Source organism: Betta splendens, chromosome 17 (genome assembly GCF_900634795.4).
Source record: "Betta splendens chromosome 17, fBetSpl5.4, whole genome shotgun sequence".
Taxonomy (NCBI): domain Eukaryota; kingdom Metazoa; phylum Chordata; class Actinopteri; order Anabantiformes; family Osphronemidae; genus Betta; species Betta splendens.
The window spans coordinates 8703914-8722745 of NC_040897.2; the positions used below are offsets into that span (position 1 = coordinate 8703914).

General features: G+C 46.8%; 1 protein-coding gene across 2 annotated transcripts in view; it reads right to left on the minus strand.

Annotated features, from left to right (window-relative positions):
• The window catches only part of LOC114844001 (ephrin type-B receptor 1-B), a 111578-nt gene that overhangs the window by 9955 nt on the left and 82791 nt on the right, over positions 1-18832 (minus strand). Inside the window, exons 6-12 of one of the 2 annotated variants that reach the window (XM_029130991.3) lie at positions 18529-18653; positions 12695-12857; positions 11079-11187; positions 10400-10464; positions 6792-6914; positions 5902-6149; positions 4653-4868 (exon numbers count right to left, since the gene is read on the minus strand). In XM_029130991.3, the coding sequence (XP_028986824.1) occupies positions 4653-4868; positions 5902-6149; positions 6792-6914; positions 10400-10464; positions 11079-11187; positions 12695-12857; positions 18529-18653 (1049 nt within the window). Of the gene's footprint in view, positions 1-4652; positions 4869-5901; positions 6150-6791; positions 6981-10399; positions 10465-11078; positions 11188-12694; positions 12858-18528; positions 18654-18832 lie in introns of both variants that reach the window. The other variant, XM_029130989.3, reaches the window with a different exon arrangement.

Here is an 18832-nt window from a genome sequence, read left to right on the forward strand (position 1 = left end):
TCCGAGCTGGATTCATGTTAAGTTGTGAACATGAACATGAAGTGGCTGATGACTGATTTCCATCCCTGCAACTTTGAGGAATAAGCAGCTGAATAAGCAGTTCAATTGCACCTTTAAACAGAATAATAAACAAATAAATGTGGATTTATATACATTAATAACCAATATTTCTTTTTTTCAGCTATTTTTAATCAGTCCAATGCCTTCAAACTTGTTATCGGGCAAAAAGCAAAACTTAAGGCTGAAAGGCCTTTTATGTGTCAGTGTCATCCGGTGGTGAAGCTGCCATAGCAACCAAGTGGATGTTCGATGCCTTGACCTGTTTTGAATATTTCATCAATACTAATGCACCACCTAGGCTTCAATCAGAAAAGGCTAATTCATATGCTCACAGGCTGCAGTTATAAAAACCAGCGACTGCTTGCCAGCTTTCTTACGTGTACGCGCCTTTTAATTATTTGCTACATTAATTGACCTCCTTACCGCCGTCATTAGCTCCTGACTGTTTTGGTAAACAGAGATCTGAATTCCCTCAAAGTGTTTTCAGCAACAGACGTCAACATATCAGGCATGTGGTGACACCTCTAAATTTAGCTTCACGCCGCTACTATTTCGTGCCATAATGGAATGTGACCATGAATTCTAGGAAGGAATGTGAAAAAAAGGTAGTATTACAAGCAAAGTCATGTCAAAGTGGTCACAGATGGGGAATCTATGTCCACCTCATCCTGACTCAGGCATAAGGTACAAGTCAATTTATGTTGCTGTTGATGGATGCTCCTTTTGTAACCCTCCTCTCCCATATTTGTTTCCATTCATATATGTTCCAATGTATTTATATAACACCAAGCAATCTGAATCTAAACTTCGCCAGAATACATCTTAATTGGTTTCGATACCCAGCAGTAACCAGCAGAATAAGGTGGAATGTTCGGGATTTCGATCCAGTTATGAATGAGCGTGAGCGGGGTTTAATTCCAAGAAGCACAGCCTCCAGATTGGCAGGAGAGGCAGGTGCCGAAGCCAGCTGGAGATCACGGAGGGGCCGCTGCACTGATGACTCACGCTCATGAAGAGTCTGGGATCTGTACGAGACCGCGCGGACCTCTCTACGTGCTCCTCCAGCGAAACTAACAGATGATACTCGGGCCCTGGCATCTTAATGAGTATATGCGTTCCCCGAGCTAAAAGAGAGATTTGGAAACAGCAGGGCATTGTGGGACATGCCAACAATTAAATTTGTGACTAAGAGGGGAGAGAAACAGCCTAGAGTGAAGCGAGTTGTTAATTGTTGAATTAAAGAGACAGCGCGACTGAGTGAGCAGCGTGTAGAGGAAGCAGTTGTTCATTTTAAACCTCTAGTCTCTTTGTCTCATATTCAGAACAAGTATGAGCTGATGGGATGTGTGATTTGCTACTCGGTGTAATATTTGATGCTAAGGTGAGTTGTGACAATCAGATGCCATTGTGGAGGAAAGTCATGGCAATAAACACAAAGTGTCTACAGTGTTTTATATGGATGTGTCAGTTAAAGTCTCTCTTTTGGCTTTGCTACATATGGACACGTTCCCATTTTGCTTCTTGTTCACTCAGCAGCTCTGTTCCTTTAACCCCCCCCCCCCCGCATAAATATTTCAGTACATCTTGAACACAGTAGCCAAAAAAGCGCGAGAGCCCGAAGCCACAGAGAGGATGCACATAGAAAACAGACAAACGACAACAACAACAACAACAACAGCAGCAGCAGCAGCCGCCGCCGCCGCCCGGTCCCCACAGCGTGAGCACCGGAGCGGAGCGGAGCTGAGAGAATGTCACTCAGGTCACAGGAGTCTGACAGACGAGCTTTGTTGCCGGCTCCGTGTGACCTCGCCTTTCCAGACCCTCTCAGCCTGCGTGACACCAGCGCGCCAACACGTGTGCACACGCGGCGCCGGCGGCACCGACGCACGCTCAGCCACAACACACTGTACAGTAGGTGACATGGAGCGCGAGGCGATGACAGGCTGATCCCTGACCCGCGCGCTCTCTGCTCAAGGTGCGGTAACAGCCACTTTTCTGAGCTGTTACAGACTTGACTTGATGCTCACACGTCAGAGTTTGGAAACGTATCTGACGCACAACCAACCGCTTGCTGTCTTATCTCAAGAATCGTGCATTAAACCCCAGCCACCAAGCCCCGATGCCTGACTTTCACCCATCCGTGAAACAAAAGCAATGACCCGTATCCACACTGAACGCATCATTTTCACTTGTGAAAACGGACAAAGTCTGGACTAAAAAGGAAACAAATAGCAGAACATGCACACAAATAAAAACAAGTCATAACTGCAGGGATGAACGGTTTTCAGTTCATTAGCGCACGTCAACTAAGCGAGACTAGTGCAGCCCACACATTGGCCCACCGGCCTAATTAATCACAGATTTGGTGAACGGCCAGCGGAGAAGCGGGGCAGGACAGCCCTCTTCTGTCTGGAGCCTCCGCCGCGCTGCTCCAGACTGAACCCACATCCGGGGTTAACACAATTACCAGCATGTCCTCCCGAGCAAACCGCGAGCATCACGCCACAGGCACTGTAATTGGTGTGCCTAGAATCGGAGGAAAAAATTAGCAAAGCGGTGGAGGGAGAGAGGTGATTAATTTACCAGAGGAGGTCGATGGCGATGTAAATCACCGCATGTCAGCGCCGTTTAATTTCCCTGATTCCCAAGGCCTTGTCAGCCACACCAGCCTTGCCGGCTGATTGGTGAGCGTCGGGTCTTCGCTGAAGAGGTCGTGGAGTGAAGGTCACTCTGCATAAGCTTAATTATAGTATAGGGCCCTGTGTGAGACCTGTGGCCCACTACCATCACCTATGTCTGCATCACAGCCAGGACACAAGGATGGAGGATCAGTAACACAAATAGCCATAACACTCCTAGTATTTATTAACCATTTTATTATTAACCACAATAATAATAATAATAATAATAATAATAAATATTGAACATCTGGATGCTTGTGATACTAAACCAACACTCAGTATGAAAACGAAACACAAAGAGCTTTGATGATCTCATTTTACTATCTCCAAAAAAAAAAAAAAACAACCCACACAACTGAAGAAGCCGAGTGTGTAACCAACAGAAACAGCCCCTCGGGTCCAGACTTCAAACCTCACCTGCTCCACTGACTCTCCAGATAACGCCCTCAAGGAGACTTTGTTGGCATTAAACAACATCAAAATGCCAACCACAATCTATAATCCAATTCTCGCCACGTTCCGCTGTTTTATTAGCACACTCTGTGGGCGCGGACGACAGAGGCGCCGCTCCTCTGCTGCCGAATCAGTTCTCAGCCTCCTCTGAAGTGAATGGGCCGCCCTGTTCACACCTCAGCCACCACCAAAAAAAAAAAAAAAAGTGTATGCTCCTGAATAATAACTATATAATCATTACAGCCGAGAGCCTTTTTAAGCAGAGACGTGACGCGTTGCTTCACCTGTGTTCCAATAAAGACAACCTGCGTTGTAGCTCAGGAGCTACTTGCCTACATGCTTTTGATCTTTTGAAGCTAATCCAAAAATAGGCCCTTTTATCACATAATATATTCATGTTTTGTTCAAATTTATTCATAATATACAAAGAGGTACTAGGGTGATGTGCATTCATAATTTAAACAATATATCGCTTCCAGAAAGCGGAGCCAAGATGATTTTATCAAACTAAGGATCTTCTGTAAGGCGTGGAGAGCATTTCAAAATAAAAGAGCCTGTGTGGCTATTGTGCTCCTTTAAGATTAAATGTGTAGTAATTAGTGAGACTTTTATTCTTGATTACTAAAAGGAAGGGATTTTGTCCAGTCTTGACCAGTTTTGTGCATCTATCTACAAGGCAGCAACACCCATGATACATCAGCAGCAAAACAAGCTAATTTGCAACAAAGTCTCAAAGCAGAGTCAATGAGGTGATACAAGCACATACACACCCACCCACACACCCAGACGCTCACACACGGCAGCACTTCTTATGTGCTCACACACACACAGACGGCCAAACAAACGTGCACCAAGCGGAGACGCGCCGCGAGTCCTAATGACCTGCACTGTGTGTTTGTGAGGGCGCTAGGACTCTGTTTTGAATTAGGAAGAGGAGAGGCAGAAGATGAACTAACGATGGCTGCTAATAATTACAGATCTGTAGTGTGGAGGAGTTAATGAGGAGCCAAAGCCTCCCATGATGCTCCAGTAATAATGAATGGGGAGTGAGCGAGAGGAGGGTGGGGTGGCGCGAGGGTGGGAGCTGTCAGATGGAGAGGCCGCGATGCCCTTTGGTTTCCCTGCACTCTGGGCATGTCAGCGAGCGAGGAGCCTTCCCAGAGGAGGCTTGTCTCCACACTAATGAAGATGTGACAGTTCCTCAGTCCGTGACTCACCGAGTGTACGAAGACCGGAGGATGAGGAATGAGACATCATTCATACGGAATGAAAGGCAATGAAAAGGTGAAAGTTCTCCGGACCTTCAAGAAGACTGACACAGTATCAGTATAAAGACGAGAGTGTTTAGACTCCGGTATTTAGGGTGCTGATGAGTACAACGCCTCATAAATAATTACCAGCGCGTGTAAATAGCCCTGAATTATTAAGAGAAGCAGATCCAGACAGGAAGACACTCACCAGAGAGCTTGTGTAGCTGGGATCAGAGGTGTCGTCCTGCAGGTAGCGCGACAGGCCGAAGTCCGACACTTTGCACACCAAGTTGCTGTTGACCAGGATGTTCCGCGCAGCCAGGTCGCGGTGGACGTAGTTCATTTCAGAAAGGTATTTCATCCCCGCTGAGATCCCGCGCATCATCCCCACCAACTGGATCACTGTGAACTGGCCATCGTTTTGCTACAAGGCAGAGAGGAAAAAATGGCCGTATTTTAAGAGTTTAATTGAAAGTAAAATCATTGGGTGAATGCACCTGCACATAGGTGAGTGGTTTGGTTTTTCTACAGTGGGTATCTTTGTTTTAAATTACTTTTTTACCCTTTCTGTTACGAAATCGACATTCTGAGTGTCCCAATCCTTTCGCTGTCTAGAGGAATACATAAGCAAATTGGTTTCCCGAAGCCAGTTTTGCTTATTATTGATGTTAGAGCATTGTTCCATTCGGGCACACAGGCATCCATCTCTTTAACATCCAGCCTCGGTGCCCCTACCCGTGTGCGAACGCTCTGAAGAGCAAGCTTTGAACCCCCGAAACACACTAACAAATAAGAGGGTAAGAGAGATCGATGGAAACACAAGTCGGATGTGGCGCTTAGCAAAGCCGACTTCAAAGAGCCTTTTCAAACCCACCCTAGATCAAAGTCGAGTACAACACCAATCCATGAGCTTGAAAGAGAGGGAAAAAAACAAGGTGAATATTGAATAAGCTGTATGTCTGCTCAATCCAGAAAATAAAAGAAAGAGTCCATTAATAGCTTCAGGCATTAATAGAGAAATTAAAGGACCAGCTAGTGTGGAAAGTTTCAAATTAAGAATGATTGAAATTATGTTCATTGTCATGAAACATATTCTCCGTTGGCAGTGGATAAATTAAGAAGGCTCATCTCAGCTGGTATTAGGAGCGATTGTTAGCGTGAACTTCTTTTCTGGGACCATTTAGCAATTAATTTCCAATTAGCTCCTCGCTCTGTCCCATAATGCAAAGGGTTCTCTCTCCAAACTGGAAAGGTATACTGTAGTGTATGTATGTGCATGTACATCCATCCATCCATCATCCTAACAGCTTCTCCTGTAAAGGGCTGTGGGGGTACAGGAGCCAATCACATCAGTCACTGGCTGATGGGCAGGGTATACAGTAGGTCACCAGTCCATTATAAGCCACCGATTTTCCTGCCTTTCTTACTACGTGCTGATTTTCAAAATAAAATCTCACCCTCAGGAAAGAGTCCAGGGCTCCGTTCTCCATAAACTCTGTGACGATCATCACCGGGCGGCTCTTCGTGACTACTCCCTCCAGGCGGATGATATTTGGATGGTCGAACTGACCCATGATGGACGCCTCGGAAAGGAAGTCCCGCCTCTGCTTCTCCACGTAGCCGGCCTTCAGGGTCTTGATCGCAACGTAGATCTCCCTCTTACCGGGAAGCTTCAAACGGCCCTTGTACACCTCCCCGAATTCACCTGGTTGAAAGCAGAATCAGGCAGTGGTTGCCATCAAAAACAGCAACTGATTTTATATATAGTCATATATGAGCTGCATATTTATCCCTCATCAACTGTGCTGCGTGTTAATTCTTTCTCCACTGTAGCAGCTGAGGATGGTCTTACGAGAGCTCCTCCACTGACTCTGACAGCTTGCCAAGTGCATTCATATTCCCCAATCAAAAAAAAAAAACAAACAGACAAGCACTATCTGGAATATATCTGGAACCCATTTGATTAATTAGCACCACCGTTGTGTCCTGCAGAGACGCCACGCAGTGAAATCAACAAAAACGGAAATCTTTAATTAGCTAGTCCTTACCCCTAGCTCGTCTCTGTCACTTCCTCACACTTAGCTTGCTGAGTGGGCCAGTCCACAGGAGCTATTAAAGACCTGCTCTCATTACCACAGGTATTTTAGCCCGTGTGATCCACGTGCGGTATCAGCATGTACTACCGACTGTAAGATCAGTGTAAACAAACATGATGGAAAAACCTTGAAAGTATTCTATCCTTCAGGTTTTCTTCAGAGCTACGGCACCAACCGGTTTGTCAAAATATGACAAATAAACTCTTCAGACCAAAGACAATAAAGACATAAAGATGCATCATTCACCGCACCTGCACCAATGACCTCCTCAATCTTCACAGTGGACACGTCGATCTCCTTGGCGAACTCTCGCACGGCTTCGTTGGGGTCTTCGTAGGTGAAGGGGTCGATGTAGATCTTCATCCCCGGGGAGCCTGAGAAGTGGGTCGGGCAGCCCAGTGGGGAGGGGCAGTTAGACATGTCGGCTCGCAAAGAGAGTTCTAGAATAACCAAAGTCCTCAATGAGAGACTGTCCTCAAACTTCGGGCAGATGGATGCTACAGTAAAGCAGCGTAAATCACAGTAACATTCACTAGGTTTTACCGGTCATACATGATGACAACTCTTTTGCTTTATGGTCTCAGAGACAGAATACTACAATATGCAAATGGAATCATTGTTTTAGAGGTTTCTCAATAGCACTGTAGGTGGATCATTAGGGGAACAAACTCCCTTCCGGCTGGAGGAGACAACACATTTGTGGTTAGATGATTCAGTGCATAAAAGGTAAAAACAGAGCAGGAAAAAAACCGAGAGAGATAAAGATGAAGGGATGCAGAAAGGGATGAGGGTTACAGAAAACGGAAATGCAGGGAGATTTTTTTTACCCTTTTATCCCTTAGCCTAGCAGTCTCTGCTCTTTGATAGTGCTAGAACCAATTTCCCAGCAGCCTTTCCCTATAGGAGCTCATAAAGAGATAAAACCACTGCGCTATCAACCAACTCTTTATGCCATTCTGCAATAGGTGAACTCAGTTCACAGAGCGGCGGCGGCTGTGAGCGGAGATCAGGTGCAGGGAGCCGGCGAAAAATACGTGTAAACAAACTCCAGACAGACGTCGCTGTGAACAAACAAGCGTCAAATCCCCATTTCTACAGTGACGCCCCGGGGGCGAGCCTTTCTCTCAGAGGCGTTTAGTCAAAGCCCTGGCAACCGTGGTTGGTGCGAACCAATCTCCATCAAGTCAATTTGTGCCTGCTCATTTGCATAAGCCACACGGAGAAGGGGGGGTCTCGAGGGACCGGAGGGGGACGAGGTCCGGTCTTGGAGGAATCAAGGTGTTTCACCTCGCTTTTGACGAGAAGCTGATTCTAGTTACGGCCATAATTGCCTTGAACCCTGTCTGCGCGAATGTAATTGCTCATCAGAGATTCCATACAGATTGAATTTAAGTTAATCCGTGGCTCAGCCGCACCGTCGGACGGGATGCGAAATCTTATATAGGGGCCATATACAATGAGGACATACCATACAGTGCAGATGTACAAGCACGCCCACGGGTCCAGGGTTCACGATCATGTATAATTTAAAATACAAACAGTTTATCTCTCCCCCTCCCTCTGGTGCAGACCTGGTTAACTGGACTTTTATGGCAAGCAGATAAAAAAATAGATTCCTCCTTAAATATTTCATACAGCCTCTATCTGAGTGTATGAAGCAAATGTATTTAAACAAATGCACTCGTTTCTATTTTTATCAAATGTAAAAAAAAAAGAAAAAGAGGCCGGTTAAAAGCCAGACGGCAGCGATGACTCAACACATGATCATTTCATACCTTTCTCTGTTAGACTAGATGAGACGACGAACATCATACTGTAATTCATCCATGATACAATTAGTCAAACAGTTTAGAGTATTTAGTTGATGAGCCATATAAATTATAGTTTACTCTGCCGCATCTAACCATGTTATTTTCACCAATGTCCAGTATTTATCCTGCTATTAGTCTGGCCTGCTCGTTCACTGAATGGCCCTAATGTATCCACAAATCAGCCGCAGAGCCGTAATGCTTGCATTAATCTATTACTGGCTACGGGTATAATCCAATCACTGGTCCTACAGCCCAGGATTTACATATCGCCTTAAGACAAACAGCAGTGTTAGTAAGTGTACAAGGAGCCATCTTTCAGTCGAAAGAACTCCTTTATATGTTCGTCTTTCACCAAGGCAACATCGTTCCCTCTAATTCCTGTTTCCTGACAATAATTGTAATTTAGCTATTTCACTGCGCAGCAATTATATGTTTGATGTGATTATCCACTTTGAGAAATTAACATGAACACTTGCAGGACACTCTGCGCCTATAGTGAATATGCTCCCGATTCACCGCAGCCCGAGAAGCGCTAATCTATTCTGTGGCTCTGTGAATATAATGAGTTGAGTTTACTTCCTAAACAGAAACTAATTATCCCCCGTTTGATGTCAGAAAATCATTTGTGAGACACACACTGTGGCTTATTAGCATGGAAATCAGAGATGGGGATCTAAATATTGTATGGGATTAACAGTCACACTGGTACAGGAAGAAAATGTCTGTGTGGGTTTATCCAGCATGCGATGCCTCACTTTGTTCAATAATATATCGACATCAGCAAAACCCATGTGACACATACTGTAACACTGATGAGGCAGATGCTACAGATGGGGATCTTGCAGTGGCAAGAAGCAAGGAAAAAGATGGAGGTATGAATCTGTGTGACATCTAACCATATTATTAGTCTCAGCACCAGATGCCGAAGTGCAAACAACAGCTGAAGCAACAAGACAACGCAATGGGGCTGGTGGTGGAGCAAAAGCAACAGTAAACCTGCAGACTTAGAGGTGCCTCCTAATTAGCTGATATCAACAGGCTGTTGGGCGATGGGAAGGTAGAAAGGGCGGCTGAGGCAGAGTGTAAATGCTCAGAGGCAGCGATATGTAATAGCATGTAGTCAGAGGATGGGTGGGTGGGGTGTCGTCCAGGTTTGTCCCAGCCACAGGGGCAGCACTTGAAGTACTCGCTCATGGCATCCCACCCTAAAGGTCTGATTCTCATAACCCCGACCAGCAGCTGGAACAGCAGGCTGGACGAATGCCGGCAACCCATTTTTTTGGGGGGGGGGGGGTCCACCCAAAACAATCGGCCGCGCGGCGCCATGTTATTGTCACGTTGAATACTGTAATTAGAAAACTGCCAGTCAAATGCTGAGAGAATGGAGGGAAACAATGCATCTTGGGGATGCTGGATTACTTCCCGCGTGTTGGTCGCGTGAAGGTTGAAGGAGTGAATCTATGAATAGATTTCCTTATCAGCGTTTCCACGTCACTTCAAATCACTCACTGGGTGATTGGGCCTCGGCAGCAGGCATTTCTGGTTTTCTTTTTATTTTCATCACGCATGGTAATTGTGTCCGGTTCTCCTGGAGATAGCGCGCGACAAAAACGGGCTCTCCTGCTCGCGCGGCGCTAAAGCACCAACGTCGCCTCCGGTACAGACTCAGACTTGTGTCCTTGTACGAGTCTGAGGGCACATTTCCTCCATTGTTTCAAACATACAGCTACTATACAGTATGGCCCAACAAAATAACAGTCAGTGTCATTTCGCTCAAATAGAAACAGAACTTGTGTCACACATCACTTTGTGGGCAGCAAAATCCTCTAAAACCCTAAATGTGGCATCTGGAAGTAAATCAATATAAATATACAGATTTTTAAAATATACATAAATCCTATTGGTAGTTAATCTCATCCCTACCAAATAATGGACACAGAGAAATATAGTCCAGAGTAAAGCAGCAATTTATCACACAGGTAATGCACTGGGAATAGAGAAACGGCCCCTGTGCCTATAGGAGATATAAATATGAGAAGGGGACTCACCTCTTCCTGTGCTGTAGTGCTGCAACTTGTCGCTGTACACCGCCTCTTTGGTGTATGCCCTTTTCCTGAGGGAGGGATGGAAATTGAGAGAGAAGAGAGTGAGAGTGAGGAAGCGGAGAGACGGCGGGATGAAAGGAAGCGTAAACGAGGCCTTATTACTGTTCATGTTTCTCCGCGTGGCCCGAAAATGACGCGGCTGAAATTGAATCAGCCGCGAAGGGTTAGCAAAAGGCAAACGAAGTTTATGAAAATGAGCTGATTTTTAATTAGACCTTGATAGGATCTCGCCGCCTTTCATCCGTCTCCTCTGCGTCAGCATCAAAAGCGCCGGGGCCCGTTTGACGAGCGCTTCACTCGCTCCAAGTTACGCGCCGCTCGGCGGAAAATGTGACTTTTACACATCATAAGCGGAGCGAGATAGGAATGCGACAATGTGACAAACCGCTGCGATATTAAATTGGCCCCGACGCGAAGTAAGTTAACAGGGCAGAGTAGGAGTTAAGTTCTCTGTGGGATTGAATATTACATCTCAGACATGTCAAATGAGTTTCCCTCGCTGGGACCAGTTGCTATTAAAATGCTCATACGCTGCGTGGGGCGCTTATTCCTTCTTTGCAAAAAACTGTAGCAATCAAAGTTCCTGCAAGTTTTATAAGAGCCAGATGAAGGGAAACGTTACCTGCTGCACACAATGGAGATGGCGACGAGGGAGACGATGAAGACCACTCCTGCCGCCGCTGACCCCGCGATCAGAGGAAGCTGCTCCCTCAGCTCTGACTTGAAGTCGTCTGAGTTTTGCAAAGAGAAACATAGGCGGGCTTTGAGAAAGGCTTCAGATGGATTGTGTGAGGTGGAGGCGGTTGTTAAACTGGGCCCAGTGAGGGGTTGGGGGGGGGGGGAACAAAACATGCAGCTGTCTCCTCTAAGAGGAGCCCACCGGATCCCGGCGAGCTTCAGCGAGACTGACAGCTTATTTTTGATAAGCCACGAGAGACAGAGGCGTCGAGAAATTCCCTGCTGCCCGTCTGTCAGAAACGAATGGACGCGAAAATGCAAGTTGGAATGTTGATGCTCCGGTGTCATCCGGTGTCAATCATGCCCGACCGCGTCCAACGTGCGTAGCCAGGACGGGCTGCAGGTGGCTCTCAGCAGCAGTTATCTCCTGCTGCGCTCGTCTTCCTGCGCCTTTGGTCCCAGCGAACGCTGAAGTTAAGCACACGATGCAGGCGAATCGGCGGCTTCTAAGTCCAATCCCCTGTGTAGAACGCGCCCATTGCATTAAAGTCATAAACGGGGAACTAATGCATCTTTGGGGCAGAGATAGGTGTGGAAGCTAAATGTGACAGGAAGTGCTCACTTTTAAGATGCACACAGATATATGAGCACAGTGTCAGCCAGGAATCCTGGTGTAACAGCAACAAGAGTGGGAGCAGTGGGTGGACGGCGAGGTAGCGTCCTCACGGACCAGTGGACCGGTCCGGCAGGAGAGCAGACGGGTGTCAGGGCAGGGGGCGAAGAAGGGGGCGTCTGCTGCTAATTGCCTCAACGAGTGCCGTGCTGCGGAGGCGAGCCATCATCATCATAAGTCTCAGGCAGCGTCTTATCTTGTGGCCGTGACCCACCTGTTAATTTCTGCAGAGCTTTTACTGCACGGCGAGGCCACGGAGGAGCAGCGCCGCGTCGAGGAGCTCCTCTCTCACGCCTCTTTGCACTTACACCAATAAACAGTTCTGCAGCCTTGCCAGCGTAGCAGGTGTTCCAGCCTCTGCTCAGCCCCTTGCCCGTACAACGATCCAAGCCCCCCCACATTAAAAAAAAAAAAAAAAAAGCGGATCTCATCAACCGCTAATCACAGCGATGCATTCTGGGACAACTCTTCGGCAACAGAAGGACCGGGTGAAAAAAACAATTAGCTAAGCATTTTGGATCAAGCACAGTTAGTTGCACAAACAAAAGACACTTAACATTCTACATGTCTGCGCCACACACACACACACACACACACACACACACACACACACACACACACACACACACACACACACACACACACACACACACACACACACACACACACACACACTCAAACCTGAGAGAACGAAATGAATTTAGCTGCAGACGCGGAAGTGCAATCAAACATTGCAGTTTGTCACCCACCAATGATATCGCGACAACAAATACAAAAGACAAGAGGAGAGTGTTAGACAGCATTCAATTGTGTGTGCGACTGAGGAACAGTGGAGAGCGAGAGAGAGAGAGAGAGAGAGGCGCTCCTCCTGGCTCGCCAATCCTTACCATCTGTGAGGGTTTGGAAGCACATCTTGCTGCTGTATTTGCCAAAGCCGGCCACAGTCCGCGCTCGCACCTGCACCACGTAGACCGTGCCCGACCGGAGGCCGTCCACGCGCGCCGTGTTGGTCTGGCTCCGCAGGATGGTGGAGTTAATCTCCGCGTGGTCCTTAAAGGAGCGGCAAACACAGGGAGCAGGTTGGAGACAGCTTTCACCACACGTATACACTATAACGCCTTCATTTGATGGGTTTTTCTGTTATTTTTTTTACTCGTGGAATGGACATAGAAATGTGTGAATAATTGTACATTCACACATGCATGCATGCGTCATCCGGACCACGACAGCAGCCTCGCAGATGCTGCATCTCAGTCTCAGCCAGTCAGGCAGGCAGTCTGCGGCACTGTACTACGGGCCTTTCTGGAGGTATCTGCTGTGGGGGATCAGTAATTACTTAGGCCTGTCACCTTCCCATAAGCCAGAGTGAATATGACAGCCAGAAAATAAGACTGCACCTACACTACACCCACAGCTCCGTGCTGCTGATCGCCACATGCACACACCGTAGAGTGGGAAGGTGGGAGCCGAGAGAGAGGCAACAAAATTCCCTGTGTCAGTAAAACTGTAAATGGAGGCAGGCTGTGGTTTGAAATTGGTAAATACAGGCCCGCCAAGGCCCGAGGCCGTTCTATATTGCATGTATGTATAACTGTCCGAGGGAACACCAATATGGAAATTTACTTGATGACAGTGTGGAGTGGAAAAAGTCGATGGGCAAGGAGACAGGGAGGGAAGGAGGAGGAGGAGGATGGAAGATGATGGCAGGAAGCGATAAGAAACACCAGGCAGAAGCAGCCCACATTGAAATCATTATCCAATCTGATTGGTGTAATTGAATCATTCTGGTTGCTCCGTCACCGAGCAGACGAGGTAAACACAGCTATGAAATCTGCCCCCCCACATAATGATGAGTGCAATCACATTAGCCCTTATTGGACACTCTGGGCTTGATGAAGACAAATGTTTGGGCTTGGGATGGGAGAGCGCCGAACCAACAGGCTTTCATTTTATCTCTGAGAGGAAAGGGATGTTTAGAAATGGATCTAACTGGTTTAGGGAGTTTAAACATATCACAGGCCTTTTGTCCATTACATCACGCAATATGTCATTTCTTCCATGTCGCGCATACGAACAAGCTTTGAAACTTCACATTAAAGCGGCAGCTTGTGTATTTGAAAGGGCGGAAGCGACGCGAAGCCCCGCGAGAGGCCGGATCCGGAGTCACCTATTCATCTGCCTCAGCGCACGCCTGAGTGCGCACGGCCCACTTGGGGCAGGGATTGGCCTCGTCCTGCTGCAACACCCAGCGCTCCTTCCAACCACACCCCCATCTGTTGAGTTTGAATGAAGGACAGGTGAGCAGACAGATGGCGAACCGCCAATGGGGAACGTCCCTCGAGGGAGCGCCGGCTAGGAATGGCCCTTTCATGCTGCCAGTCAAATGGGGATTATGTGACACACACACACACACACACACACACACACACACACACACACACACGCACGCACACACATCTGCCATTTAAAATAAGCTGGCATTTGGCGCTGCAGCAGGTTAGAGGATGGCCAATAAAAGGCTGTGCCAGCAGGGACCTCCAGCCATGAGAGGGTCCTCTCCTGCTGCCAGTCAAATGAGGATTATGAGGACCACACCCTAACTTGCTAAATAAAAATAGAATTGCAGGTGGGGCGGCAGATGGCAGAGCAGCCAATCAAAACCATTGCCAGGGGTGACAGACAGGAAGCACCGCGATGAGTCCAGCCACAGCAAAAACGGTTATCCTCGTGAAAACATGGCCTACTGTATGTGCTGGTTAAAGCACTAGACCTGCTGTACCACATTATCACTGGATGTGGATCTCAACTTTTTAAGTGACAATTTCCTCCCGACTGCAGACAGGAGCTCTAACCGTCTCTCTCTGCATTTCCTCTCTGCCATTTTCCTTCCACTTACTCTCTTCTAGTTTGTCGTTCTCCAGTCTGAGACTATTACATTTGTGGGCCGTTAAAGGCCACTGAGACATTATACGTGATACTGGACTGTAAAAATAAACTTAACTCGACAACTGGTGTGTGTGCATGTGCGTGTGTCTGTGTTTAAAAAAAAAATATTAAAATGCCAGCCATCCAAAATGGACAGCATGGCCACCTGGCACAGGGACAGACATGGTGGTACACCATGTGTCGTCTTCCCAGGCTCACATGCAAATAACAGACACACAACGAAAAGAGAGGGGGGGTGCAGAGTGAGAACATTTTAATATTATGATTGTAAAAGTCCAAAAGAAAGAAAGAAAACTCTTTTGCTAACGTGTCTGATTTAAATGTAACGCCTTCAGTAAGAAGGAATAGAAAAAAATGAAGAGCAGGAAATTTGGGATAAAAAATTAAACCTTAGGGGCTTCATGTGTTTTTCTTTTTTTAGCTTTGCAAATAATCACCATTACCTAATTACCAATTCTGATCTTAAATGAAAACGGATCTTATTTCCGTTGCTAATATAATAGTGATCTGATCTGATGATAAAGGAAATCAAAGCATCTTAATCTCAATAAGAAATTAAGAAGCGTTATATTTTGTGTTATTATGATTCTGCAAAGTCACCGTACAGAAACTTTTAATGTTGAGATGTGGCAGAAAAGTCTCAGATTTGCATTATTTTAATTGTGCACCTGCATCCAAACAAGGAGGCCTGAGTCGGCTGGATAAGAGGCACATAAGAAGGAAACTTGAAGAACTGAAGGGCCGATCCAAGTCCCATTAAAAATCTAAACTTGTTGGCACAACATCTGTGTTGGTCTACGAAAGTGTTGTGTTTGGCACCGAGAATAAAAGAATAATAAATGCGTTGTCCTGGCTTCCCTTCTGAGAAACTTCTAATTGTATGTCAAGTACAAGACTGAGTGAAATGCAGATGGTGCAGTGGTCGCGGGTCCCGGTGACCTGCTGTAAACACGCACAGTACCTGCTTTCGAATGCCTCACATTGCAAAAATGTCGGCACGGATACACCTGAACTGCCAGACACACACACTCACGCACGCACGGAGCCATCAGTAACCAGAGCCAGTGGCTGCTCTGCTCCAGCCTTAATGGAGGGCCTGACCTCCGCTATGCTGAGTTATTTCCACCCTCCCCAAATTTTCAGGAAGCCAGGGGGAAAAAGGCTACGGGAAAAAAATGGAAAGAACGGGAGCGTGGCATCCCGCGTTTTACTCGGCAAACCTTTAACTCGTTTCATCTTGCTTCCCAATTTACAGGGTCCCGGGACCACTTACTCGGTAATGAGAGGGTGGGCTGGAGGAGGGAGTGAGGCCTGTCGAGGGAACACCCGTCAGCACTCACCGGGGCTTTCAGGTAGAACTGTCAAAATGTCATCTTTGTGAGTCATTACCACCTCTCTGCCTCATGCCACCTCTGCCTAAACTGTCACTTTAAATGGAAGGATTGTTGGAGACTTTGGATATTACATATTTCTCAAATAATGCTGATTACATTTGAGAGATTTAAATCAGATTGCTTTGGATTCGTTGCGATCATCTTACTAGATACCAGCATCTACGGTATCATCTTTCTGCTTCTCAGTGAGTTCTGCGCTCAGATCCAAACACCACAGAAGGCTTGGTCTCATCGGACCACGAGTCTTGGTTCCACTTCACGGTTTGAATCACTGCAACCTTTTCTTGCGTTTCACCGACCTTAGTGGGGTTTTTTGGAAAGTCTGCCCAGGAGGCCAGCTGACCTGGGTCTGTGCACACTGGTTTTACTCAACGATGCAGAAAATTCTGTGGCACTGAGGTGTTTGTCAAGGAGGATGCTGGTACAATAAGTGCACTTGGACCTTCCACCACATCTTTAGTCCTGATCAGATCCAGTTCAAAAATCTCAATTTTTCAGATAAATATCACTTAACTGGGCAAAACAATGGTGTATTCTTATTCAATGTTCTGTAAAAAAAGAATCAAAGCATGGCTGTTGAAGACGCAGACATTTGTTTTATGGTTATCTTATGACATTAGTCAACACAAGGTGTGAGAGTGGCCCTGGGAGATTGGTGGGGTAAATGAGTATGTGAGGCTTCCTGCGTACAGAGAGACAATCAACTCCACAGCCACAACAGTGTGACTGCTTTCAGATTAAGGCAGGAGAGATGCACAAAGTATAAAGTGAGTATAGCGAGGCTGTTTTTATATAAAAGCCCATTTTTTATGATTGCATTATCCTGCCTGTATGTTACCCACGGCGCTGAGTAAAGCTGGGAGAGAGTGCAGGGGAGTGTGTGATAGACATGGGGAGAGTAATCCCTCCATAATTGCCTTTTATGACTAAAAGGCCACATCATCGGTTTATGGCTGCGTGGAACATCCAGATTTTCAGACCCTCTCAAGCATTCAGGGAATGTACTGTATCAGAGCGGCCCGCCGAACCTGGGCGGTGCCATATTCCAGCAGCAACAAGTGGCCCACAGAGTAATTACAGAATGCAGACTTCTAATCAAGCACAGGCATCGTCAGCTTTAACAGGTGAGTCAAACTCATGGCTTGCAGCAGTAGGTGGCTGGAGACAAGTCTGTTTAAGGCCCAAGTGAAAAGCCTCATCAGAGCCTAAATACAGAGTAAACGGAGGGGGATGGAGTTTGGAATCCCATCTCTGGAGCTTAGCGTGTCACAAAGCAATCTCTGACTCACCTCTGGTGTCTTACTCGATTGTCCAGCCGGACGGTAACGCGCGGAGGTTATGAAGGAGACGGTGTGAAGTGGAGCCTCTCTCTCACCTGAGTCATCCCAGTGCAATTAGCCAATCTTGTCCTTGTTAATTCACTGATTTGTGATTACACCGTGCTCATCTATTTGTGAGAGGACATGCTACATAAACATCAATAGGATTAGCTTTCATTGATATTCATGAACTGATGGGAGGCTGTACGAGCGTTATTTACACGCCGCTAAGCTGTCTGGCAGATAAGGTTTCTCGGGGCCATGGCAATCGGATTCAATTTCATGACCTGTGCAATGCCAAAGGGGGGAAACACGGAGCAATGCAGCTATTATTGGATAACCGAGTTTCCAGCTGCAAACGTTATTTAAAAACATGATTGTTGTTCTCTCTGATAGAAAATGCTAAATGTGACAAACTCTTTTCTTAGGAGGGCTTATGAATATTGATCCAAGAACCTTAATCAAAATGAGTTTGTGTGAAATAAATAACTCAACAGAGAAAAAAAAAACATTTATAAAACGGTATTGATTTTTGTCTTTTATTAGAAAGCAGGACATGGACGAAGTCTCGCAGAAGATGACAAAGAGTGTGGGAAAAAAAGAAGGTGCACGACCAACCTTGCTATACCTATCGATCAGCTTTAGGAGAACAAACAAGGGCCCAAACAAAAAAAAATCTAGAGTCTCCAATCTCTGTGTATCATTATTTCCAAGGCCTTGGGAAAAGCCTACAGGTCAATACAGCAGCGCAGGCACGGTGGGGTAGGGCCGGCGACTTAATAAAGCAGACGCATTGTGCGCGAGCAGACGGGTCGATGCGGCGCCCCCAAGACGCGGAGCGTTTTCACAGCGGGGCAGGTAACTGCACCGGGCAGAGTGGGCCGGGGACCAGAGGTCAACCTTTTCACTTCATCAGCGGCGCAAAGCGAGGAACAGTCGGGGAGGCGGAGTGAACAGCGTGAAAAACCACATTATCCACCCAAGGGGCCTCCGCTCAGCGACGTCCACCGGGATTTAGATTTTTGGGAGCTCGGGGTGTACCTAATAAAACGGCCGTCTTACCTTCTCGTAGTAACGCAGCTCGTAGTCCAAGATGATGCCGTTGGGCTGTTCTGGCTGTGGCCACGATAGCGTGAAGCTGTTCATGGTGGAGCTGATCTGGTGCATGATAGGAACGATGGAGGGAGCTGCAGGTCACAGAGAGAGTAACACAGAATCAGTCGGTTTGATGACTTTAAAGTCCGGTAGTCACACTGTATGAATTAAAAAAAAACTTCATGATCTGTCCAATATCTCACAGTCTACCACTCCTATTCTCATCCAGGTAGCCAGCAGAGCTACGGCTGATTAAAGCAACACTCAGCCA